Source organism: Ictidomys tridecemlineatus, chromosome 15 (genome assembly GCF_052094955.1).
Source record: "Ictidomys tridecemlineatus isolate mIctTri1 chromosome 15, mIctTri1.hap1, whole genome shotgun sequence".
Lineage (NCBI taxonomy): Eukaryota > Metazoa > Chordata > Mammalia > Rodentia > Sciuridae > Ictidomys > Ictidomys tridecemlineatus.
In genome coordinates this window covers 12597950-12620423 of record NC_135491.1, presented here as the reverse complement: position 1 = coordinate 12620423, position 22474 = coordinate 12597950, and the positions used below count along the sequence as shown (strand labels likewise).

Here is a 22474-nt window from a genome sequence, read left to right as displayed (position 1 = left end):
CCTCCCTCCCTTAGGGCAGCGGGCCCCACAAGCTGCCCCCAACCTCCAGCCCCAGAAACCCAAACCTGCCTGTGCACCTGCCTCCAGCCAAACTCCTCAGCCACCTGCTCCCCTCCATCTTCCCTAATCCTGCACAGAGAGGGGACAGCCTCCTAGCGCTCTCCCTGCTCACTGCCAGCCTTCAGTGATCATACGGGTTCTTCAGAGTCACCTGTGCTCAGGTCAGGTAATCTGTGGGACCAGGCAGAAAGAAAAAGCCTCCCACATGCCTTTGAAGGTGAACAATCTCTAACCAGAAATCAGAAGGCAAAAGAGTCCCCTCAATTCCTAATAGTGCACCACCTTGGCCTTGAACTTCCCAGCCTAGTGCTCCCTAGGGAAAAATAACTTAGATCTTGGGAACTTTTACCTCCTTCTCTCTGTGCAGATGAGGAAGCTCCTCAAAACACAGGAATGAGCAGGATGTTGAGCCAGGTGACGCGTAGACACAGGCTCAGGTGGATGAACTGGATGGCCTTAGCCACCCTGTCATCACCACCCAGGAAGGCTGATGGCACCTTGTGAGGGAGAAATGGCAGGTTCCTGGGACCCCATCCTTCGCATCCCCCACAGTGCCGTGCCTCCTGAGACACTCCCTGGGTCACACTGCATGGAGAGGCAGCGTGATCCTCTCCAATCCCATCCAGACCTTCATGTGATTGGCTGGAAGCAACCTCCAAATGATCTTGGACAAATTCTGTGGCTCTGGGAGAAACTGAAGAGCCAAAGACCGTGATTCCAAGCGGAGCCTCTGCAGCCTGACTTTTGAGGAGGATTGGGGACCATGAGGTGTGACAGGGTCTCTGATCCTGAAGCCTGATTCTCTGCCTAAGGTGTCTCCAGGTGGGGTCTGGAAGCATCCTCCAGCTTTCCTGACGGTGTAGCCCACACTCCCTGAGGACAGAGGGGATGGGGAAGTCCCTGAGGAGGGAAGAGGAGTCCCAGAGACCCTCACCACCCCGGGGAGTGATTTGATTAGGCTCTCAGGTCTTCAAGGGTGGGGAATGGGATGGCACCGGTCCTCCTGAATACTCTGGCTCATGTGAGGGTCATGGATATTGAACCTCCGTTGTGCCCACATAGGCTCCAGCCTGGACTGAGGGTAGTGACATGGGGCTGGATCCCCAGTACTACAGACAAAACTAGACATGACATTAGGCCACAAATATGAGGTCACAGAAGGGCTTTGTTGAGTGATATTGAAAATTTAAGACTAAAAGTTTTTTGTTTTTTTTTTTTTAATTAAATGTACATTTCATACAGGCTTAAAGACAATATGAGAAAACATTTCTTAGACTCCCATTTGTGCTCTCCTCACTGTCCACCAGAGGGCAGCAGAGCCCAACCTGGCTGCTCTGCTTACCAGGGCTCCCAGCTCTGCCCTCTGCCTCAGCCCACAGTCCTCCTGCTTCTCTAAGCTGCCCCAGATGGCCTCTGCCAGCTCCATGCTGAAGGCCATCCTCTGCAGCCAGCTCCTGCCCCTATTCCTCAGGTCTTCCCAGGGGCAGGTCCTCTGGCTTCAAGTCCTGGTCAGAAAGGCCCTTTCCCAGGGGAGCCTTCTGAGCTCCCACACCAGCACAGGCCCTGGCTGCCTCCACTCTGTCACCACTGGCCCTTCTCTCTGTTTCACCTAGCTCCTCAGTTCCAGGTGCTCCCCGAGTGTCTGTCTGCCCTGAACAAGAGAGACTCCATGAACGCAGGGACCACATCTGTCCTGCCCTCCATGGGACTCCCAGCCCAGTGCCCGACATGTAACAGATGCTCCATGAATACTCATGAAATGTATGGAGAACCAATCAACAAAGCACATGACCTCCATGTGGCCACCAAAGTCAGACTATGTTCCATGTGGACAAAAGAACACTGGCCTCAGCTCTCAAGAGGGCCAGCAAGTGCCTGAAGCTGCCCAGAGATGAGGCCTTCATGCTGGTGGTGTTGGGGGAAGACAGAGGCCTCCTAACAGTGAGGGGTCATTCCTGATTCTTTCCACAGCCCTGACAACCTCTCCCCATCTCTACCCAGTGAGTGACATCCCTTTTCCCAGGAGGTCTGGGCAGCTGCCTGTCCTTCCTCCACTCACTGATGCCTGATCTGGAACTAACTCCAGATTCTCCATCCCAGATGGAATTTCTACCAGGGAAAGCCAGAGCCCCATGTGACCACAGAGGAAGGTGACTCTCAGCCTCAAGGGCACCAGGTCTGAGGATTCCTGTGCCTCTGGTCCCTGCAGACATCTCAGCAGCCCAAGGAGTCTGGGGCATGAGGGGGGCTCAGCACACAGGACCTGACTTTGTTTCCATCTCAGAGGGGCTGGGGGTTCACGGGGCTTTCTCTTCCTCTTTCTCTTCTCTCTTTCTCTTCCTCTTCCCAACAGGTGAACCCAAGGGATCCTGGTGGAGATGCAGGTGGGAGCATCTCCAGTTCCTGGACCCTGTGAGCAAGTCTACACAGAAGCCAGACAGGGACAGTGATGACTTAGGAGCCAAGGCCCTGTGTGCCATGATGGAGAAACCTGGTATTCTGGGACCAGCCCCATGCTGGTTCCCTCTCCCCAAAGATCCAAGAGACACCACCCATGTCCTTCCTTTGAAACCTGGGGACAGATGGCTCCTCCTGAGGCTGCCCATGCCCGGGTGCCCATCTCCCACCTCTGAGCAGCAGTCCTCAGGACAACTCCTGTCCTCTCCCTAGACTCACCCTGCACTGGGTGTCAGGCAGCCTGGACCCAAGGTGAACAGGACTGACCCTGCAGTTTGTAGGTCAGGGCCACCTGTGCCTGGGTGTCAGGGCCAGCTCTCAGCATTTAGACCCTGGGCAGCATCCCTGCTACAGTCCCTGACCCTGACCATGGGTCTCCTCAGGAGCTCAACTGGTGATCACTTGGACCCACAGCCAACCCTCCGCATGCTGATTCTTTGAGACAGGAGATTGGTTTGGCTAGAGATGGAGGTGGACACATAGCCTGATGTCCACCTTGGAACCAATGGCCACATGGGCTCCCTCCCTCATACCTGTGGTCCCCACCAATCCTTTTTGGTCCTGGAGAACCCTGTTCTACCAAGTGTAGTTCCCTCCTTCCTGGCAACACACCTGGGGAAAGGCAGGTGACAACAAAGAACAATCCAGAGAGGACAGAGGCCACCCACAGAGGCCATGGCAGGTCTGAGCCACAGCAATGCCAAGAAACAAAAAGAAAATCTCCCCCTGAAATCCTTCACCAAGGGCAGTGAGCCAGGGTCACCTGCCTCCCACTGCCACATCCTCCTTTCCAAGGACACAGGTCGCCTGCCCCTGCACCCCAAGGCCCTGAAGCTCCCTCTGAGACATGTGGATGTGGGACTCTGAGCTAGGCTGGTGACACAGAGATAGAGGACAGGTCCCCCCCACCAGTCATTCCTCAGTGGGACCCATTATAGCTTCAGAGCCAAGTAGGACCCCTTCCTGCCGGGAGCAATCCACCTTCCAGAGGGGGGAGAACAAAGGGAGACGTGGGCCAAACTGGGATTCTCTGTCATGAAGGAAATATGCCCAGGGGTGAGGGGACCCAGGGGCTCCCTGGGTGGTGCTGAGAGCCCTGAGGCCAGGACACAGCTGAGGCCAGCGCTGGGTGAGCCACTTCTCTCAGGGGACAGCGTCCCCACCTGCCTTGCTCCTCAGGGTGTGGCATGCAGTAGTGAAACCCAACAGGGAAAGCAGAAGGGACAGGAGGCAGGACTGAGAGGGAGGGGACAGAGGGGCTTTCTGGACAGAGACCCCCCGCCCCCAGCCCTGTGACCCAGGAAAGTGCTCCTGCCCTGGGAGGAGGCAGAGCTCAGAGAGGAGCAGGGCAGCAGGGCTGACTGGCCTGGACCTCGGCTTCCCAGCGGCTCTGCAGTGAGCTCCTTCCACAGAGGGGACAGAGCAGCAGGGACCATGCAGCCCCCCTCAGCCTGTCCCTGCAGAGGGGGCATCCCCTGGCAGGGGGTCCTGCTGGCAGGTAAGAGGGGACAGTTCCCTGAGGAGGGCGGGAGGTGGAGCATAGTCCTGCTGGTGTCTCCTGGGGAGGACACGAACCTCACAGGGGACACAGGGCTTCACCGGGAACCCGATGGGAACAGAACGCAGAAGACAGAAGCTCACCAAAAGGAAATTTTCAGTGACCTGGAGCTGATGAGGGGGATGGAAAGCTCAGGGGTTCTCTTCCCCCAAGTTAATAACCAGGGGCCATTGTATTTTGAAAATCGTTCTTAATAGCTCTGTCAGGGCCACTCTCCAATAGAAAGGAACTTGAGCAATAGACACTGTCTGTAGCCACCAGCCTCAGACATTGGCTCACAGACACCTGGACGCTCAGGGCAGGGACCCTGCTTCACTCATCCACAGGAGGCTGAGCCTGGTCCAGGCCCTGGGCTACCACAAGGGTCAGACTAGTCTCTGCCTCCTGGAGCTTCCTCTCTAGAGGGCAGGAGGCCAGGCCAGAGGGAGATCTGCAGGTGAGGCCAGGTGCTGTGTAGATCTAGGAGGGCAGAGAGCAGGGAAATGTCCACAGGGAAGACCTGGGGTCTGTAAGGAGATGGTCAGGGGAGGCGGGTGCCCAGGTGCCCTGGGTGTGAGCAGGGATCTGAGGGCACTGAGGGGCCAGCCTTGCAGACACCTGGGGAAAGGTGTTCCTGAGACAAGTACAAGGGTACTGAAAGAATGGAGGTCATGCTGCTGACTTTGACCTGAGGACACACACACACCACACACCCCAAGGCTGAGGATGAAACTCCTGCTGAGGACTTGGGCCCCATTTTTCCACCCCATTTGAAGGGCCCAGTATTGATGGATTTCTCTCTCTTCCCTCCTAGTCTCACTGTTAACCTTCTGGAACCCACACCCCACGGCCCCGCTCACTATTGAACCAGTGCCTTTCGATGCTGCTGAAGGGAGAGACGTTCTTCTCCTCATCCACAATGCATCACAGAATACCATAGCCTACAACTGGTTCAAAGGAAAAACCGCAGACATCAGCCACGATATTATATCATATGTGGTACTCACACAGACGACTACCCCAGGGCCTGCATTCAGTGGTGGAGAGAAAATATACTCCAATGGATCCCTGCTGTTACATAAAGTGACACAGAACAACAGAGGATTCTACACCCTGCAAACTGTAACTGCCGATGCTAGAGTTGAATTAGCAACAGGAGAGTTCCGTGTACATGGTGAGTGACACTCCAGGCCCTCTGGGTGTTGGAGGGGTCAACTCCACTGCACACACAGGACCCTGAGACCTGGTGTGCCTCCCTCCTCCTGTACATTACGTCCCTACAGTGGACTTGGAGCACTTACTGCAGGGCACACGCAGTGCAGACAGACTTCAGAAGAGCCGAGTCCTCTGCCTGAATCCACTGGCAGAGAGCAGGGTGGTCTGGTGGGAGACTCGGCCCAGGCAGAGCAGTCTCAGCCCAGCCCCTGTGTCCTTCCCAGGAGCATGGCCCTGAGAAAGACCCTGCAGGACTGAGTCAGGCCTGGCCTGAGGGCCCTGGAGTCCTCACAGAGAAGGTCAGCCCAGGAAGCTCCTGCCCCAGACCTCTGTCCCAGGCTCCTGGCTCCAGGTGACCCTGAGGACATGTGGCCAGGGTTGGAGTTTGGCTTCCTGTTGAGGGCCACTGGGGAGCAATGATTTACTGGCCACCTGATCTGGTAGCTCCTGGAGGTGGTCACCAGCCAGGGCACAGTCCCAGGAGCCACATCTGGGCAAGGGCACCTGGGCATCTCCTTCTCCCAGGACTAGGTGTGGTGAGCACAGAGGGACAGGTGCCTCAGGCCAAGCAGGTGCCCAGATGGACTTCTATGAGGCTCCACAGGAAGGTCCATGTCCCCAAGGGGAGGAACAGAGGAAAGAGATGCCCCTGGAGCTCCTGGTCCTCCCGGGACCAGCCCAGGGCGCTCTCACTGGGAGGCAGATCAGAGTAGGGGCTTTTTCTTTGGGGGCAGCTCCTCTAAACCAAGGTCAGGTTTCTCTGAGTATTTCAAGGTTAATTTATAGACAACATGGTGAACCAGACACCACTTCCCATGTATCCAATAAAGGGAAACTGAGGCACAGGGAACACAGACCATTGGTGGCAGGTCAGTGGTGCATGTCACTCTGTAGCCAGAGCCCCGTCCTAGCATGCTGGAGGCCTATTAGGCATCTGTGGACCAGAGACCAGTCATTGGCTAAGGTAGTTTAGTCCTGGGCACTGGCAGCCTGGAGGGGACACTGTGGTCTGGGAGTGAGAGCAAATGGAGAATAATCAATTTTACTCTGGAACCAAATCACCTTCCTCAACAAAATACCTAGTCCTCCATTCACACAGCCGGTCCACACACTCCCTTGCTGGACTTGAGGTCACATGTTTCCTGGTGTGTTGGGTGTCACTCACTCTGGATCATAAGGGACAGGACTTTCTCACTCATCACAAGACCCTCCAACCAGCTCAAGGCCCAAGGTGTAGACAAGTCTCAGTGGTTTTATGGGGAAGGAGGGAGGGATTATGAATGAATGGCCCTGAACCTCTTCAGAGCCTGGAACCCGCATGTGCAATCCCAGGGGGTTCTGCCACCTGCTCCCTGTCCCTCCTGGAGGCTGAGGCTCTTGCTCCATCCCACCAACCACCTCTCCTGAGGCCACCCAGGAGCCACAGCACAGGATGCCCTTGGTTGGCCAGGCTGTGGAGGGTCTTCAGGGTGGCCCTGGGTCAGTTCTGAGGCAGCCATGAGGCTCTTGGACCTGGGGCTTTAAGTCACTGTACCCCCACTGCTCCCTGCCATGGCGATTCTGGCTGCCTTGCTCCTGCCTGTCCGTCCTCTCCCTCCTTCTCATTCAGGCAGGACTGGCCCTGCCCTGCACAATGAGCCATGCCCTTCCCTCCTGCACTAATGGCCATCTGTCCTGTCCACCTCCTGCTAACACCTGGGGCCAGGCCCCTCCTGGCTGTAGTAAAGGGCACAGAAACAGTCGAGGCAGGTGCCCCTGTCAGGATGCATGAGTGACAATGTCACCCACTGTGAAGGAGGCCCCATTGTGTCCCTTCCAAGGCTCTTTCCTTCCATGACAATGACATGTGAAATAGGCCAGGACACAGGCCTGAGCATCTCCCCCATCTGCTCTCTGCACTGACTCAGCGAGGGGGGCAGAGGCAGGACAGGGCGGCAAGCCCCTAGGTCCCAGGCTCCTCACACCCAGATGACTGGTGGCTCCATCCTGGTCCCTAAGTGGGGCTCACGCTCCTCCAGTGACTCCCAGGACCTTCCCCAAGGGGGAGCTGGACTGAACGGTGCTGTCTCAGGGGCTGTCTATTCCATATGTGCCTGTGTCCCCATGAGGACACCATCACCACAAGGGAGGTTTGTCCCCACATTGTGTGATGCTCCAGCCACGGTCACTTACATTGGGCTCTAGGCCCTGATTTGGATCAATCTGATGATCCCTCTGTACTTCCTGGGGTGAAAAGAACAGGAAGAAGGCATTCCACAGGCCTGTGTCAGGTGCTTCCCCACGTTGCTGAGTCTCCACAGCAATTGGGAACACAGACTTCTAGATTGATTAACATGATCAATAATACTTCTCTGAGTTTGGTGTTGTGCCTCATTTTACATAACAGAGACCCTCAGATGTCCCCTCTGACCATTCAGTCCTCCACCAGGACCCACAGGTCTCTCCTTACTCAGGAGGCTGCTGGTTTCAAACTGACCTTAGCAGCTGCCTTGGGTCATAATGTGACCCCTCAGGACTTCAGAGCTCAGTCTAAGACACTGTGCTCCTGAGAGCAATATTTCTTTCAGAAAGGAGTCTTAGATCCTGGGTATTAAAACTATTTTCCCATATGGGAAAACTTTAACATCTCCCATTTCTACCCAGGTCTGCCACACACAAGCCCACGAGGCCGTATTTTCAGCAAGGTCCTGGTCCCCTCTTCCACCTCTTAGTGCTGATGTGTTAGGAACCATCCACTGGTCTCTCAGGACCATTCCACATGCCTCACCTGCTCTCTGCAGGGGGAGAGGGATGTAAAGACCAAGGACAGGAACATGATTCTGCTCTAAACCTTGTCTGTCCCCTCACCCTAGAGCATTCTTTGGACTCATGCTTTGCCTTTCAGGTGCCACTGGCTCCTGTCAGTCACCAGGAAACACCTGAGCAGAACAGTCCCCTTGTGGCCCCAGGATGACCACCAAATTGAATGCCAAGCTTGCCCCTGTATCCTGGTTTCTGTTCACACACCCCACTCTCAGATGAGGTTGTGGGGTATTCTTGAGGTTTAGGCACAATGGGGTGTCCCACCATGACCCACCTCTAGGATGGCCTTGACCAAAGGCTCAGAGGACACACACGTGGGCCGAGCCCTGAAGTCTGTGCAGCTGGAGGGACTCTGCGTCTCAAGGCCAGCCAGGGCCAGCGAGGACCAGGAGAGACACAGGGTTGCTAACTCCCAGTCCTGGGTCTGTCCAGGACCAAACTCTGCAATTAAGTGCACCTGTGAGAAACTCTGTGCTTCTCCCAGACACAACCCAGGGGGCCCCACGTCCTCTGATCCCTCAGATCCTCCTGCATCTGCCCAGGATACCCACTCTGCCTGGTTCTTCAGGACTCAGGTTGATGGGAGGTGAGAGGCCAGTTCAGGTGGAAAGACACTTTTGAGGGGATCACAGGTACCACAGGGCAATCCTATCTTTGTTGTCTGCACAGAGAAATTACCCAAACCCAACATCACAATCAACAACTCCCAACCCATGGAGGGTGAGGACTCTCTAGCATTAACGTGTGAACCTGAGATTAATTATGCAACCTACCTGTGGAAGATAAACAGTCAGAGGATCTCAGATGGTGACAGGCTGAAGCTGTCCAACAACAACAGGACTCTCACTTTATTCAATGTCACAAGGAAAGACACAGGACCCTATGAGTGTGAAACCCAGAACCCAGTGAGTGCCAGCCACAGTGACCCACTCACCCTGAGTATTTCCTGTGAGTAACTTCTATTCCTCCATTACCCTGGCTGTGAACTCAAACACACAGGGCCAGAGGCTGGGCCACTTAGTCCCTCTCGGGTCCAAGTACACAGACCCTCTCTCCTGGGCACCTGGACTGCCTGTGACATTTGCCCCAGGCACATCCAGGCAGGCCCAGCCTTGGGCCATGAATAGGAGGGGAGGGCTTGTGGTTCCCTGGGGAGGCCTGGGGTCAGCCACCTGGGACAGAGAAGCAGAGGAATGTCACACACTAATTTCAGTGAACAAAGGGGTTTGGTTGAGACTTTCTGTGAGTGTGTATGGTGCTGGGATTTGAACCAAGGGCCTCATGCATGCTGGGCAGGTGCTGTACCAGTGTACTCCCCAGCCTAGTTTCAACTTTAAAAAAAACAAGGTTGTGACATGGATCAGTAGTTATATTGTGGCCTTCTACAGTCTAGGAACTTCCCCTTCCCTCTGATGACATTACATGTGGCTTTATCTGTTTGCTCCAGATGGCCCAGATGCCCCCATCATATACGCCCCCAAACTCACATTTCCGTCCAGGGACAAATCTCCACCTCTCCTGCCACGCAGACTCTAACCCGCCTGCTCAGTACTCTTGGTCTCTCAATGGGAGGCCCCTGGAATCCACACAGGAGCTCTCTATCCCCAACCTCTCTACAAATAATAGCGGATCCTATGTGTGTGTCGCCCATAACTCTGTCACTAACCTCAATAGGACCACAACCAAGTACATTGCCGTCTCTGGTAAGTGGACCCTGGAGCACAGTATCAAGTGCTGGGTGGAGCCTTGATTTCTGAAAACAACGTGGAAGAAGTTCCTTCCTAGCCTGGCACAAGCAAATCCCTGTCATTGCCTGAGCCTCCAGCTCCATCCCAGATACTCTCCTCTTGCTTCTGACTTCTCAAGACCAATCTAGGATCCAGCCTGGATGTGGGGAGGGGCTTCTCCCAGACCCAGGAAGTCCTAGGTAGTGGAAGGAGTTTCTCAGACAGGGGGAGGGTCCTTGAAGTCAAGTCACTTCTTTCTGTCACTAACTTGTCCCTTTCTGTCACCTCTCTGCTTTCTGTTACCTCCTCAGTGAGCACCAAGGAACCCGCATGGCTTTGCCATATGTTCATCCTCTTTTTCCCCAAATGACAGGAGCAAAGGCCCCTCAGATGGGGGATGAGCAGCTCTGCTCCTGTCCTGCTCCGACTCCATCTGGGGTGGGAGGGGTGGGTGGGAAAGAGGCCTGGGAGGCCCATCTGGAATCTGGATCAATCCTGTGGTCAGTTGGTGCCTCCCAAGTCAGGAGCAGGGGAGGGAAAGAGCCAGCCTGGGGGCAGATGCTTCTGAGTTGTGTCCTGGCTCTGAAGTCCCCAGGTGCATAGGGTTGGGAACACAAGCCCATGTCATGCACCACGGAGAATAGCAGAGATGCACACCTGGAGGGACGGGAGCCTCACCTGCAGAGTCCCTGGGAGACCGGGCAGGGCAGTGCGGAGAGCATGTGTTTGCAGAGAGGACAAGGTGCTGGGGTTGGTCAACACTGTGACCCTCATCTCCACGGTTTCCTTTCACTGTGATATTTAATCTACAGGCCAGGAAATAAAAGTCCTCTTCAAACTGACAAATCCTGTAGATTGGAATTTCTCCAGTCACTAAGGTCATGAAGACGGGCTGGACCATCTTAATTCCCTGACAAATTATTTAATGAAAACTATTTAATGAAAATTATTTAATGCCCCTGGATGTAAAGCTGCTTCCTGCCTGAGAGCCTGATCTTCTACAGGCACAGATAGTACCAGAAAAAATGTTGCTCGAGAGTAGATCGAAAAATTGTTCCACCTGAGGATGAGCTTGCTGGACAGGTCCTATAGAGATGTCCAGGGACCCTCAAGGGTCTCCGTAGGTGATTTGAGGTCGGAAGGAGGGGCAGCACTTTCTTTAAATTGTCACCTGAACGATGACACCCAAAGTCTGCCGAGGGTCAGGGCCACCTTTTGGGGCACCTTACACAACTCACTGGGGCCCTGAGCACTGGCTGAGGTCTCTGAGGAAGGAGCACCTCAGGTCTACAGCTGAAGCTCCTTCCACAGAGGGGGACAGGGCAGCAGCAGGGACCATGCAGCCCCCTCAGCCTGTCCCTGCAGAGGGGCATCTCCTGGCAGGGGATCTGCTGGCAGGTAAGAGGGGACAGTTCCCTGAAAGAAGGTGGGAGGTAAGAGGTGGAGCACAGTGTTGCTGGTGCCCCCTGGGGAGGACACAACCCTCACAGGGGACACAGGCTTCACATGGAACCTGATGGGAACAGAACCCAGAAGAGAAGCTCACCAACAGGAAACTCTCAGTGACCTGGAGCTGATGAAGGGGGACGGAAAGCTCAGGGGTATCTTTTCTTGGGCATCTCCTTCTCCTGGGACTGGCTGTGAGGAGCACAGAGGGACAGGTGCCTCAGGCCAATCAGGTGCCCTGATGGACTTCTATGAGGCTCCACAAGAAGGTCCATGTCCCCAAGGGGAGGAACAGAGGAAAGAGATGCCCCTGGAGCTCCTGGTCCTCCCGGGACCAGCCCAGGGCCTCTCACTGGGAGGCAGATCAGAGTAGGGGCTTTTTCTTTGGGGGCAGCTGCTCTAAACCAAGGTCAGGTTACTGTGAGGATTTCAAGGTTAACTTAGAGACAACATGGTGAACCAGACACCACTTCCCATGTATCCAATAAAGGGAAACTGAGGCACAGGGAACACAGTTGCTGAATCAGGTCACACAGACCATGGGTGGCAGATCAGTGGTGCATGTCACTGTAGCCAGATTCCCATGCTCTGCATGCTAAGGGCCTATTAGGCATCTGTGCACCAGAGACCAGTCATTGGCTCAGGGCACTGGCAGCCTGGAGGGGACAGTGTTGTCTGGGAGTGAGAGCAAATGGAGAATAATCAACTTTTACTTTACAACTAAATCCCCTCCCTCAACAGAGTGCCCAGGCCTTCCCTCACAGTCGCCCAGGACAGAGTGTCAATCCTGCGTTAACTGAGAAATCCTTTGCATCTGAATCCAACCATCTAAGCCATCAGGACTGGGCTGGGCGTCCCCACTCCCTAGTGGTCACTGAACTGCCCTACTCCATGCAAATCCCGCCTGGGTCCAAGGTGGACAGGCTGATAATCCCTCCTTCCCCAACATGAATGGCAGAGGTTCCAGAAATCACCAACCAAACTTTTATAGAGTCACTGCTGTGGTGTGAATGTGCCCCCAAAAGCATGTAGCGGGAACTGAACTCCCAGGGATCTGAGGTGTGGCCTCAGGGAAGGACATAGGTCCCTGTGAAAGGAACAAGGCTGCTGTCACAGAAGGGGACCAGGTCCTGCAGAGGTGGCTTTCTGAAAAGGGGTGAGTGTGGCCCCTTCTGATCTCTCCCCATGGGGAGCCCCCACTGTTAAGATGCAGCAAGCAGCCCTCCTCACATGGGGCCCCTAGATCTTGCACTTCCCCAGCTCCAGAACAGTGAGCAGGAGATCTCTCTTCTTTACACACCACCCGTCTCAGGTGCTCTGTTAGAGCAGCACAAGATGCACCAAGACCAGCACAGAAGTTCTGGAAGATAAGACACAAGGGTCCACGGGAAAACCCGCTTGATAATGAGGTGGCTGGACCTGGGGCCTGAGAGGAGTTTCCCATCTGGATCCCAGAGAGATGTCAAGGGACCAGTTTGGGGTCTCCCTGAGGTCATCTAGGGTCAGAGGGAGGTTGAGCAAGTCCCTGTACTAAGATGAGGAACCTGAGGAGGTTGCTGGGTCGTCCAAGGTCAACGTAGTGCAGTATATTTTGTAGTTTCCCAGAACAGACTTGAACCATTTCCGACCCAAGAGCATAACAAGGGCATCTTATTTCTGGGTCCTCAACCACTGTCCATGGCCTCAACCATCCAGCTCATCCTCTGGACCACCTCACCCACATCACGATGGCCCTGAGAACAGGCAGACGTCTCTGAGGACAGACAGGGCGCCAGGCCTCAGGCCCACTGTCAGTCAGCCCCCTGCTGTTTTTCCACAGGGCTTGTGGCCCAGCCCTCCCTCAGAGCCACCAACACAGAACCACACTCTGTGGCCATGACCTGCCTCTCAGGTGACCCTGGAATCTCCATCACGTGGATCTTCAATAGCCAGACTCTGCAGCTCACAGACAGGATGCAGCTGTCCCCGGACCACAGGACCCTCAGCATAGACCCCGTCAGACAGGAGGATGCCGGGGAGTATCAGTGTGAGGCCTCCAACCCCGCCAGTTCCACCAGGAGTGACCGCTACACACTGGCTGTGATCTGTGAGTGGCCCCCGACCCACCCAGTGTTTCCCTCACACATTCCACTGTCAAGGGCCATCATATGGCACCAGCCATGAGCATGGGGTAGATGCCAGAGCTTGGAGAGAATGTGGTTGACTACCCAGAAATTAGGGGCCTTGATGTCACCTTGGTTCTGATCTGACCCGAGGCTAGGCCTGGGCTAGACAGTCTGTGAGGGCTGCCCGCTGACACTGTCCTGAGATGGGAAGGAAGAAAAGAGGAAGAGCCCTTAACAGGAACAGGAGCAGGATGTGGCCCAGCTGCATGTGGAGAGGGTCAGGCTAGCGGGCTTGCAGAGTGTCAGACCAAAGCTGAAGAAATCGCTAGAAGCAGAGTCGGGAGGACATGGTGACAACATGACAAACTGCACTGGGACCTTGGCGCCATTTCCTTCCACCCTGTGTGGCCCCTGCAGGGCCCAGCTGGTTCCCCTGAAGACCTGACCTTCAGCCCTTTCTCTTCTCTTGCAGCAGAAGAGAGGACCCCAGGCCTCCCTGTGGGGGCCGTCGCTGGCATCGTGACTGGGGTCCTGGTCGGGGTGGCTCTGGTGGCCGCTCTGGGGTGTTTCCTGCTCCACACAAGAACTGGAAGGTACCCAGGCTTCCCCCACCTGATCCCACCCAGGTGACCCCAGGCCTGAGGGAAGGAGGCCCATCCTCAGACTCTGGCCTGACTCCCACCTCCCCACTTCCCGAGGACACCATCCTCTCATCAGCCCCCAGATCCTCCCTCACCAGCTGGTGGCCCTGGGCTGCTGCCTCAACAGCTCCCTCCTCTGCACATTGGTCACTAGGGACCTGTCCCCACAGCACTGTCCTTTCCTCACAAGGCCATGTGGTCGCGCTTCCTGCTCAGAATTGCCATGTCCTAGTTTATTTCATTCACCCAAAGTGAGAGGTGAAGCTGTGTACCCGAGGGGTGGTCTTTCCCAGGTCACTCAACACAAGTAGAGGGGCCAGGAATGCTGGTGCGGTCAGCCCTTCTCAGCAGCTGGGTTCCCCACGACCCCCGATATGTAGATGGGAGTCCCGAGACCTCGCCAGGATAGTAAGTCCTGGAATGCCTTTTGCTTTATGGCCAGGTGGGTGGACAGAGGACAAGGCCACTGTCACATCTCAGCACATCCTGGTCTGAGAAGGGTGTGTGGCCACAGCAGGGACCCTGAGGTCAGGAAGAGTAAACATGCACGTGGCTCCCCCAGTGTCCTGCCCACAGAGTGTCCCTACTTTCCTGCCTCCAGGGCCTGGACCTTTCCACTCAGTCAAACCCTCCTGCTCTAATTCTTCCTCATCCCTCAGTCCATTTTCTGGGTCCCTCGGCCAATGTTCTCCTGGGTCTGCATCTGGAAGGGAAGTTCACCTCTGGCCCAGGGCAGCAGTGGCGTCTTAAGGCCTTTCCTCTGCTCCCCTCTCCTGGGCCCCTGTGGACAGAGGAAGGTTTCGCACCCTCCTTGGAAATGGGGTACCCTCCTCATCCCCTATCTGACCCCAGTTCATGACCTCTCCCTGCACGCTCATGATTAAGCCTGACCTTTACTAGAGCCAATGTCCAGCATGGCCTCAGAGACCACTGCATCCCAGCATCAAGACCTGGTGAGTGCACCCTCAGCCTGAGGTTGGCTGGGAGCCCCTAGGCCTGCCCCACAGTGTCCACTCTTGCAGTCACCCACCCCTTCAGAGTCATTTTCTGGTGTTTCAAGAACCCTGTCATCAAACACTTAGGTCAGCGGACACAACTGGTCTAGCCAGCCCACAACTGTGGCATCAGGTTCCCTGGCTCCCTGGGCCACTGAAAGGGCTACAGGGTCTCCCCGAGGACATGCTGTCTGCCCAGATACTCTAGTCTCAGCCTTGATGACCCTCCCTTGGTGATACTGATGTCCACTCTCCTTCCCCTGCCCAGGCCCCTGTCCCTGGTCACAGAGTAGCTGTTCCCATTTACCAGATGAGTGTGGTGATGCATATTCCAGCCCACAGTTTAAGGAGGACCCAGGAGGTACCCATAAGCAGACCTTCCTGAGCTTTCCAGGAAACACCAGCCAAAACAGGATCAGGGAGTGGAGAGTAAGAGAGGGAAGGGCCTGAGAACAGGATCCTCTGAGCCCAGCCAGGGGCAGAGGCAGAGCAGTCAGGGGGGCCAGGGGCTAGGACACCCTGGTTCCTGTTCTCAGAAAGCCACAGGGTCAGAGCCTCTTTGTTCTTTTTCAGGAATTACTAAACCCTGACCTAGACACCTACTGCCAGGTCGACCACAAGGCTGCTGTGGATTCTTAGTTCCCACCAGACAAGGCTCCAGATGGGCTGAGGAAGGGTCCCACTAGGACCACAGACTTTGGGTGATGTGGCAGAAGTGAAACCAGAGCCCTGGGAGACTCTGGCACCTTGAAGCGCTACAGGGTCCCTGGGTTCCTAGAGACCCAGACAGGCTGCCTGGGCTCTGAATGGCCAGAACCAGGCTGCCTGTGCCCAGGAGCAGGGGCTCCAGGGAGAGGGAAGGGCCCCTGTGGGTCACCTGGAAAGGCGCTGAATAAAGACCCCCTTCCCTCCTTCGCTCTTTTGGTTCCTGTGGGAACGTCTCTTGGCAGACACTCCCCTCAGGGTCCAGGTCAGCTCTCTCCTGTGTCACGCAGGGGCATTGTGGTCTCCAAGTTGTTCCCACAGGGTTTCTCTTCCTGGGAGACAGGAGCTGGGAGGTGGGACCAGGGCAAAGGTCGGGTCTGTCCACAGGGAAGGGTGAGGGTCCCCAGGCCCTGCAGCCAGCAGAGCACTCAGTGGCCCTCACGCTCCAGGGACCCATGGTGGCTAGCTGTGGCCACTGATTTCTTTCTTACTCAAAGGCCAGTACTCAGCACATCTTCACCTCTGCTGGGACACGGGACTGTCAGAGTAATAAGGGGACAGGGCCAGATCCAGACTCAGGCCCTGAACAAGGGCCTCAGGCACTGCCCAAGGCTCCAGCCCTGCCCTCCCATCACCTTCCACTCTGCCCTGCCTGGTCTCTCCTCTCCACACTCCTGCACCCAGAGCAGAGGCTCAGGGCTCCCCACATAGGACTCTTCACGCTCCATGGTGATGGGACAGAGGGTCTCCTCCCTGAGCTGGGGCCCAGGATGTCCACTGCAGTCTCTTCCACACACCTGGCCACTGCTTTGACTCCTTCGCTGAAGGCTGGGCAGGGTGACATTGTCAGATAGGTTCATGTGGATCAGGCCACTACATTCCTGGAAATCAGAGGTCCATGTACTAAAGCTCAGGGACGCTCTGCTGATGCCTGAGAGTTGTCTGTCCTGAGATGAGAAGTAGGAAGAGACCCTCGGAGAGTCCCCCGTGACTCAGCTCTAGTGAGGCTCGTCCTGCGTGAACATAGCATCAGGTTACACATGATGACTTCTCTAGCCTTGGATTCCTGGTGCTGCTGCCACAGACTGGCTCCAACCCAGTAGCTCAGAAAACAGAATCAAGGTGTCCTGAAGCTGCATTCTTCCAAAGTTCTAGTGTGTGCACAGGAACACAGTCCCCTGTGCCTCAGGCCACTGCTGCATCTTAAAACTTGATGGGAACTTTTAACTCACTTCTGGCCCCAGGGCCCATCCGGGAACCACACCAGCTGGAGCTCCCCCTGAGCACAGCATCCTGCTCCCTGAGCCACACGTGAGCCCCTGGGAACCTGAGTCAAGCAGAGTCCTCCAAGCCAGGTGTGTCACCCGTCTTCCTCATTCCCATCTCATCCCATCCATGGAGGTACTCCGCTCCTATAGAGCCAGCCTGGCCCTCCAGGGACTCAGGTCCTGTCCCTGCAGTGTCCCTGCAGGTCATACTCACACCACCCAGGCTGCCCAGGGGAAGGGTGACCTGTGCACTCAGGGGAGCCTCTCTGACTATGATGGGGTGGAGTCCTCCTCACCTTCTGCATCTGAGCAGTCTCCAGGGTCCTCTGTACCCTGTCCTTTCAGCCACTGTTTCTCCCTGGACACAGCCTCAGATCCCGACAGGCAGAGTTAAGGTGCTGTCTCTCCAGCAGTCCTTCCCATTCCTACCTCGTGACGATGCACAGGCCTTTGTGACTCTCCTCTCAACAGGCGCCTTGTGCTCTGGGCTCCTGAACACCTGCCCCCACACATGTCAGCTTCAGGTCAGTGACAACCACCAGCTCTGACATCCTCACCCACGGCAGGTGTCTGAGCAGACTCACCAGGTGGGACAGCTGAGGCTTCAGCAGGCAGGAGCACCCTGGTCCCTCTCCTCCCTCCCTGAGGGCAGCAGGCCCCACCAGATTTTTGTCCAGAGCACAGTTTCAGGTCACTACTAACCCTCTCCAGGGACAGGCACTGAGGTAGCAGCCACTAGGAAATTCCACTGCCAAGGACACCCTCAGCCCATGCCTCCTCACACCTGTGAGAGGGACAGACACCTACAACACACCTGGCCTCACCATCCAGCATGAAGGCCACTCCCAGGCTACTTACCACCCCAGGCCAGCTGCAGCCTGAAGAGCGACCTCCTTGCTGCTCTCTCCCTGTGACAGCAGGTGCTGCTTTTGCCTGGGGTGCCCTCCACCCCCGTTAGGGGACCCAAACCTGCTTGTGCCCCACCTCAGCCAAAATCCCCAGCCACTTGGTCCCTCCATCTTTGCTGAATCTCACAGAGAGGGACAGCCCTCCTAGCTCTCTCCCTGCTCACTGCCAGCCTTAGGTGCTCATTATGGGGTCTGCAGAGGTCACCTGTGCTCAGGTTGGTCACATGTGGGACCAGGCACACAGGAAGAGCCTCCCACATGCCTTTGACTCTCAGAAGGGAAAATAAACAGAAAATCACTCTATCCAAATGTCAGAAGGCAAGGGCGTCCCAGGGATTCCTAACAGTGCACCCTCTGGGTCATGATCTTCAGGAGACACCACCCTTTGAAACCTTGAGACAGATGGACCCTCCTGAGGCTGCCCATCCCCAGGTGCAAAGTTCTCCCGACTCTGAGCAGGAGTCCTCAGAACAGCTCCTCACCTCTCCCTGACTCACCATGCACCGGTGTCAGGCACCCTGGGGACCCGCACTGAACAGGACCCACCCTGCAGCCTGTAGGTCAGAGCCACCTGTGCCCAGGGTCAGGGCCAGCTCTCACCATTGGGACCCTGGGCAGCATCACTGCTACAGTCCCTGACACTGGCCACAAGTCTCCTCATGACCTCCAGGGGGCGACAAGGGACTCACTGCCAACACTCAGAGTGGTGATTCTTGGTGACAAGAGCATGGCATTGGCTGGAGGTGGAGGTGGAGATGCTGCCTGATTGCCACCTGGGCACCAATGGCCCCGTGGGCTCCCTCCCACAAGCTTCTGTTCCCACCGCTCCTTCCTGATCCTGGGAGAACCCTGCTAGGCCAGGCGTCCCTGTGTAGTCCCCTCCTTCCTGGCGTCACCCATGGGGAAAGGCAGGTGACCACATGAGAACAATGCAGGCAGAGGACAGAGGCCCCCACAGGGACACGGGAAGGCCTGAGCTAGGGCTCCAACAAATGGAGAGAAGAGCTCCCCTCAGACCTTTCCCCAGGGGCAGAGAGCCCATGGTCACTGGCCTCCCCCTGCCCCATCCTCCCTTCCCAGGAAATAGGTCCCATGCCCCTACACCACGGGCCCTGGAGCTCTCCCTGAGACACTAGGGTCTGGGTCCCTGAGGCTTGGGGGGTGACACTAGAGATAGAGGGTGGGTCCCTGTACCTGTCATACTTCAGTGGGACCCATTCCAGTTTCCAGAGTCACGCTGTCACCGTCCTGCTGGGAGGAAATCTACCTCCCAGAGCACTTGAGAACATGGGGAAGATTTGGCACCAAACTGGGCTCTGGATCATAGAAGGAAATCATCTCACAGGTATGGGGACCCCCAGGGTTGCCTGTGGGGTGCTGAAAGCCCTAATCTAGGACACAGCTGAGGCACATGCTGGGCTGAGCCAGTTCTCTCAGGGGACAGGGTCCCCATCAGCCTGGCTCTCCAGGTGTGGCGTGGGGCACTGAAAGGGAACTGGGAGGGGCTGAGCTGGGAGAGGAGCTGGGCAGCAGCACTGACTGGCCTGGCCCCGCTGTTTCCCAGCAGGTCTGAAGCTGAAGCCCCTTCCACAGAGGAGGACAGAGCAGAGACCAGGGAACCCTCCAGCCAAGCCGCCACCACCACCCCGCTCTCTGTGATCACGACCTGCCTCTCGGATGACGCTGGAATCTCCATCAGGTGGATCTTAAATACCAGACTCTGCAGTTCACAGAGATTGCAGCTGTCCCAGGACCACAGCACCCTCAGCATAGACCCCAGCAGACAGGAGGATGGCGGGGAGTAAAATGGGAGGTCCTCAACATGGTCAGTTCCAGCAAGAGTGACACCCTCAGTTGGCAGCGAATTATAACCCCCTTTTGGCCTCACCTATTTATTATTCATCTCTGTTGAATATTTTTTGCTGTAATGCGGCAGTTATCAGGGACTTATGTTTATACAGTTGCTAAAGGTGGAATTTCCTGAGAACTTGAATTGAGTCAGTAAATGCTCAGAACCATGACCTGACACACCTTATTCTTGACTTAAATACCTGTGCAACCCCAGATCCCACCCTTTGCAGGTCTCACAGGTGTCCTCTCCACTGTGGATTGAGATGGTGTTCTGCAGGGACAGGGGCACCTGGGCTGAGACCCAGTGAGAGACGGGGCTGAGAGGACAAGATCTCTCTCCCAATGTGGCTTCACCATCCCCCTGGAAGATGCTCCCTGGCACACCTGCTAGGGGACTCAAGCCCAGGCTGAGTCCTGCTAAGGATGAACCCCAAAGCCCCGAGCACCCACCACCAGGCCTGCACCAGCCCCTACAGGCCTCACCCTCCTGGGCCAGCAAACACCAGCCCCTACCCAGGGAGTAGCCTTCATCCACCACATCACAGGCCTGGCCTCTGTCCTCCCAAGGCCCAGGCCTCTCTCTATGGGTTCTCTCTCTCCCTAAGAGTTTTGGGAACTGTGTACCTCTGAGGCCAGTTTGGAGTAAGCTGCTCTAATGTGCCAGTGACCCTGTGGGGGACAGCTGGGGACAGATGGGCACCATCATGGACAACTGCAGAGGTCCCCCATGCCCTGGAGCTATAGAGGGTCCCTGGAGGAGCTGGCTGGTGGGTTGACCCTCTCCTCACTGTAGGCTTCAGATCCTCAAGCACAGAGCTGATATGGTGACCTACATCCACACCTGTTCCCAGGGAACAAATGGCCCCTCAGGTCCCTGTCCTGAGCACAGTGCTGGGTACTGCCCCATAGAGCCTGCTAAGGGGGAGTTTTTCCAGAGAAGTTACAGGACTGGGGTTGGGGATTTAGCTCAGTGGAAAAGCACTTACCTAACATGTGCAGTGCCCTGAGTTTGGTGCTTGGCTCTGAATTAAAAGAAAAAGTAAAAAGCAAGAAGTAACAGGACAAGGGACACTCAGGACAGAGGCATCCCAGTGTTCCCACTCAGGTGGGTGACTAGTGAATGAGCAGGCAGCCCCTCCAGCTGAGCTCTCACTGTGTCCCTTAGGCTCCCCCTCCCCCAGCACCCAGGACTGACCACATCACCAGAGAAGGCCTGAGACAGAGAGCTCAGAGAGAAGTGGACACACGGAAGCCCTGGGCCCTGCTGCTTGCCTTCCAAGGACAAGTCCCTAGGTCACTGTCCAAGAGCAGGTGCCTCTGCCCAGCCTGGCTCTGTGGACAGTGCCTGGGCCCTCCTGCCCTGCCCAGCCCACTCCCTGGGTCCTTCTCCAGGTGCCTCTAGACAAACCTGGTGTGGCTGTGTCCCTGTGAGGTGTGTGGAGGGGCTGAGTCTCTGGGGCATGTGTCTCAGAGCCACGTCACAAACATCTCTGGTGTCCAGGACTGGAGAGGAGGGACGGGGCTCCAACTCCTCCAGGTGAGACAGGAAGTGCCAATCCTGGGTTCCTATAAGTGCTGCATGGGTCCTTCTGCAGATACAGGCCTGGTCACCCTGCAGCAAGACCTGGGCCAGGCCCTCCTGTGTCAGTGCATCCTGGAGTCTGTGTCTGGGGAGGCCGATGCTCAGTTCCTGGGACACCAGCCCCGATGGGACACTTCCTGCCTGACCTTCAGGATGCAGGCCACTCAGACCTCGGTTCTGCATGCACAGAATAAAGTGTTCTGCCCATAAATAAAGTGTGTCTTTGCCCTGCTATGACCCCTCCTCCTCCCAGTCTCAATCACTAGATGGATGTCACTAACCACAGACATCCCAGAGGAAAGGAGGCCCCATCTCCCCCTCCTCCTGTCTCAGAGCCCTTCCAAAGCCTTCTTTGACAGACTCACAAGGTACTTTGGGGAGCTCTAGACTGGGTGCTCTTCTGTAATCCCCATGGCTCATGAGGCTGAGGCATTAGGATCAAGTTCAAGGCCAGCCTCAGCAACTTAGCAAGACTGTAAGCAATCTAATGAGACCCTGTCTCAAAATAAAAAGAGCTGGAGATGTTGCTCAGTGGTTAAGCACCCACGGATTCAACACCTGGTACCAAAAACAAAACAAAACAAACAAACCTCTTAAATAAAACCTTCTGGAAGCCATTGTATAGGACTTGGCTCCCATAATGAGCCCAAAAGAACAAACACAGATGGAGTCATTTGTACTCACTGAAACTGATCAACAAAGCGGTCTACTCGTGTAACAATGCCCGAGTGACTGTTGGTTACAGCCACGGAGCTTCAGTGGGTCACAGTGTCAATCAGTCTGTCCTGGGCAGCCAACTGATTCAAACACAGCAAACCAGCCAGGCTCTGAACCTCTCTGCGGTATCCACACCTCACTTCCATTTTCCACTATAAACCACGCTGGGCCACGTGGCAGCCCTGGGGTTCTTTGAAGCTGCTGGTTCTGAGCACGGCCTGATTCCAGAAACAGGTTCAGAAGCCAGTTACTCTCTCTAACCAAATTTGTTGTAATTGTGTCTTTGGACAAACCTTAGAGCCAGCACCAGACTCACTGATCACCATGAAGACTGGGCCTCAGTGCAGAGGTCAAGGACAGGGGCAGAGCCACCCGTCAGAGAAGGACAGCAGAGGACAAGGCCAGAGTCACAGGAGGACTGGTGAGGGGCAACAGGGCGGGTGGCAGAACTTCCTGAG

The 22474-nt window shown here is 55.9% G+C and overlaps 1 protein-coding gene across 1 annotated transcript; it reads left to right on the top strand.

Moving 5' to 3' along the window:
- The first annotated feature begins 1878 nt into the window (after positions 1-1878).
- On the top strand, positions 1879-9118 carry LOC144371129 (cell adhesion molecule CEACAM6-like). Its single transcript, XM_078033344.1, has 4 exons — positions 1879-2001; positions 2414-2444; positions 4869-5228; positions 8741-9118. Exons 1-4 carry the CDS (start codon positions 1879-1881, stop codon positions 9025-9027), a joined length of 801 nt encoding a protein of 266 aa, XP_077889470.1. The 3' UTR covers positions 9028-9118.
- The last annotated feature ends 13356 nt before the right edge of the window (positions 9119-22474 follow it).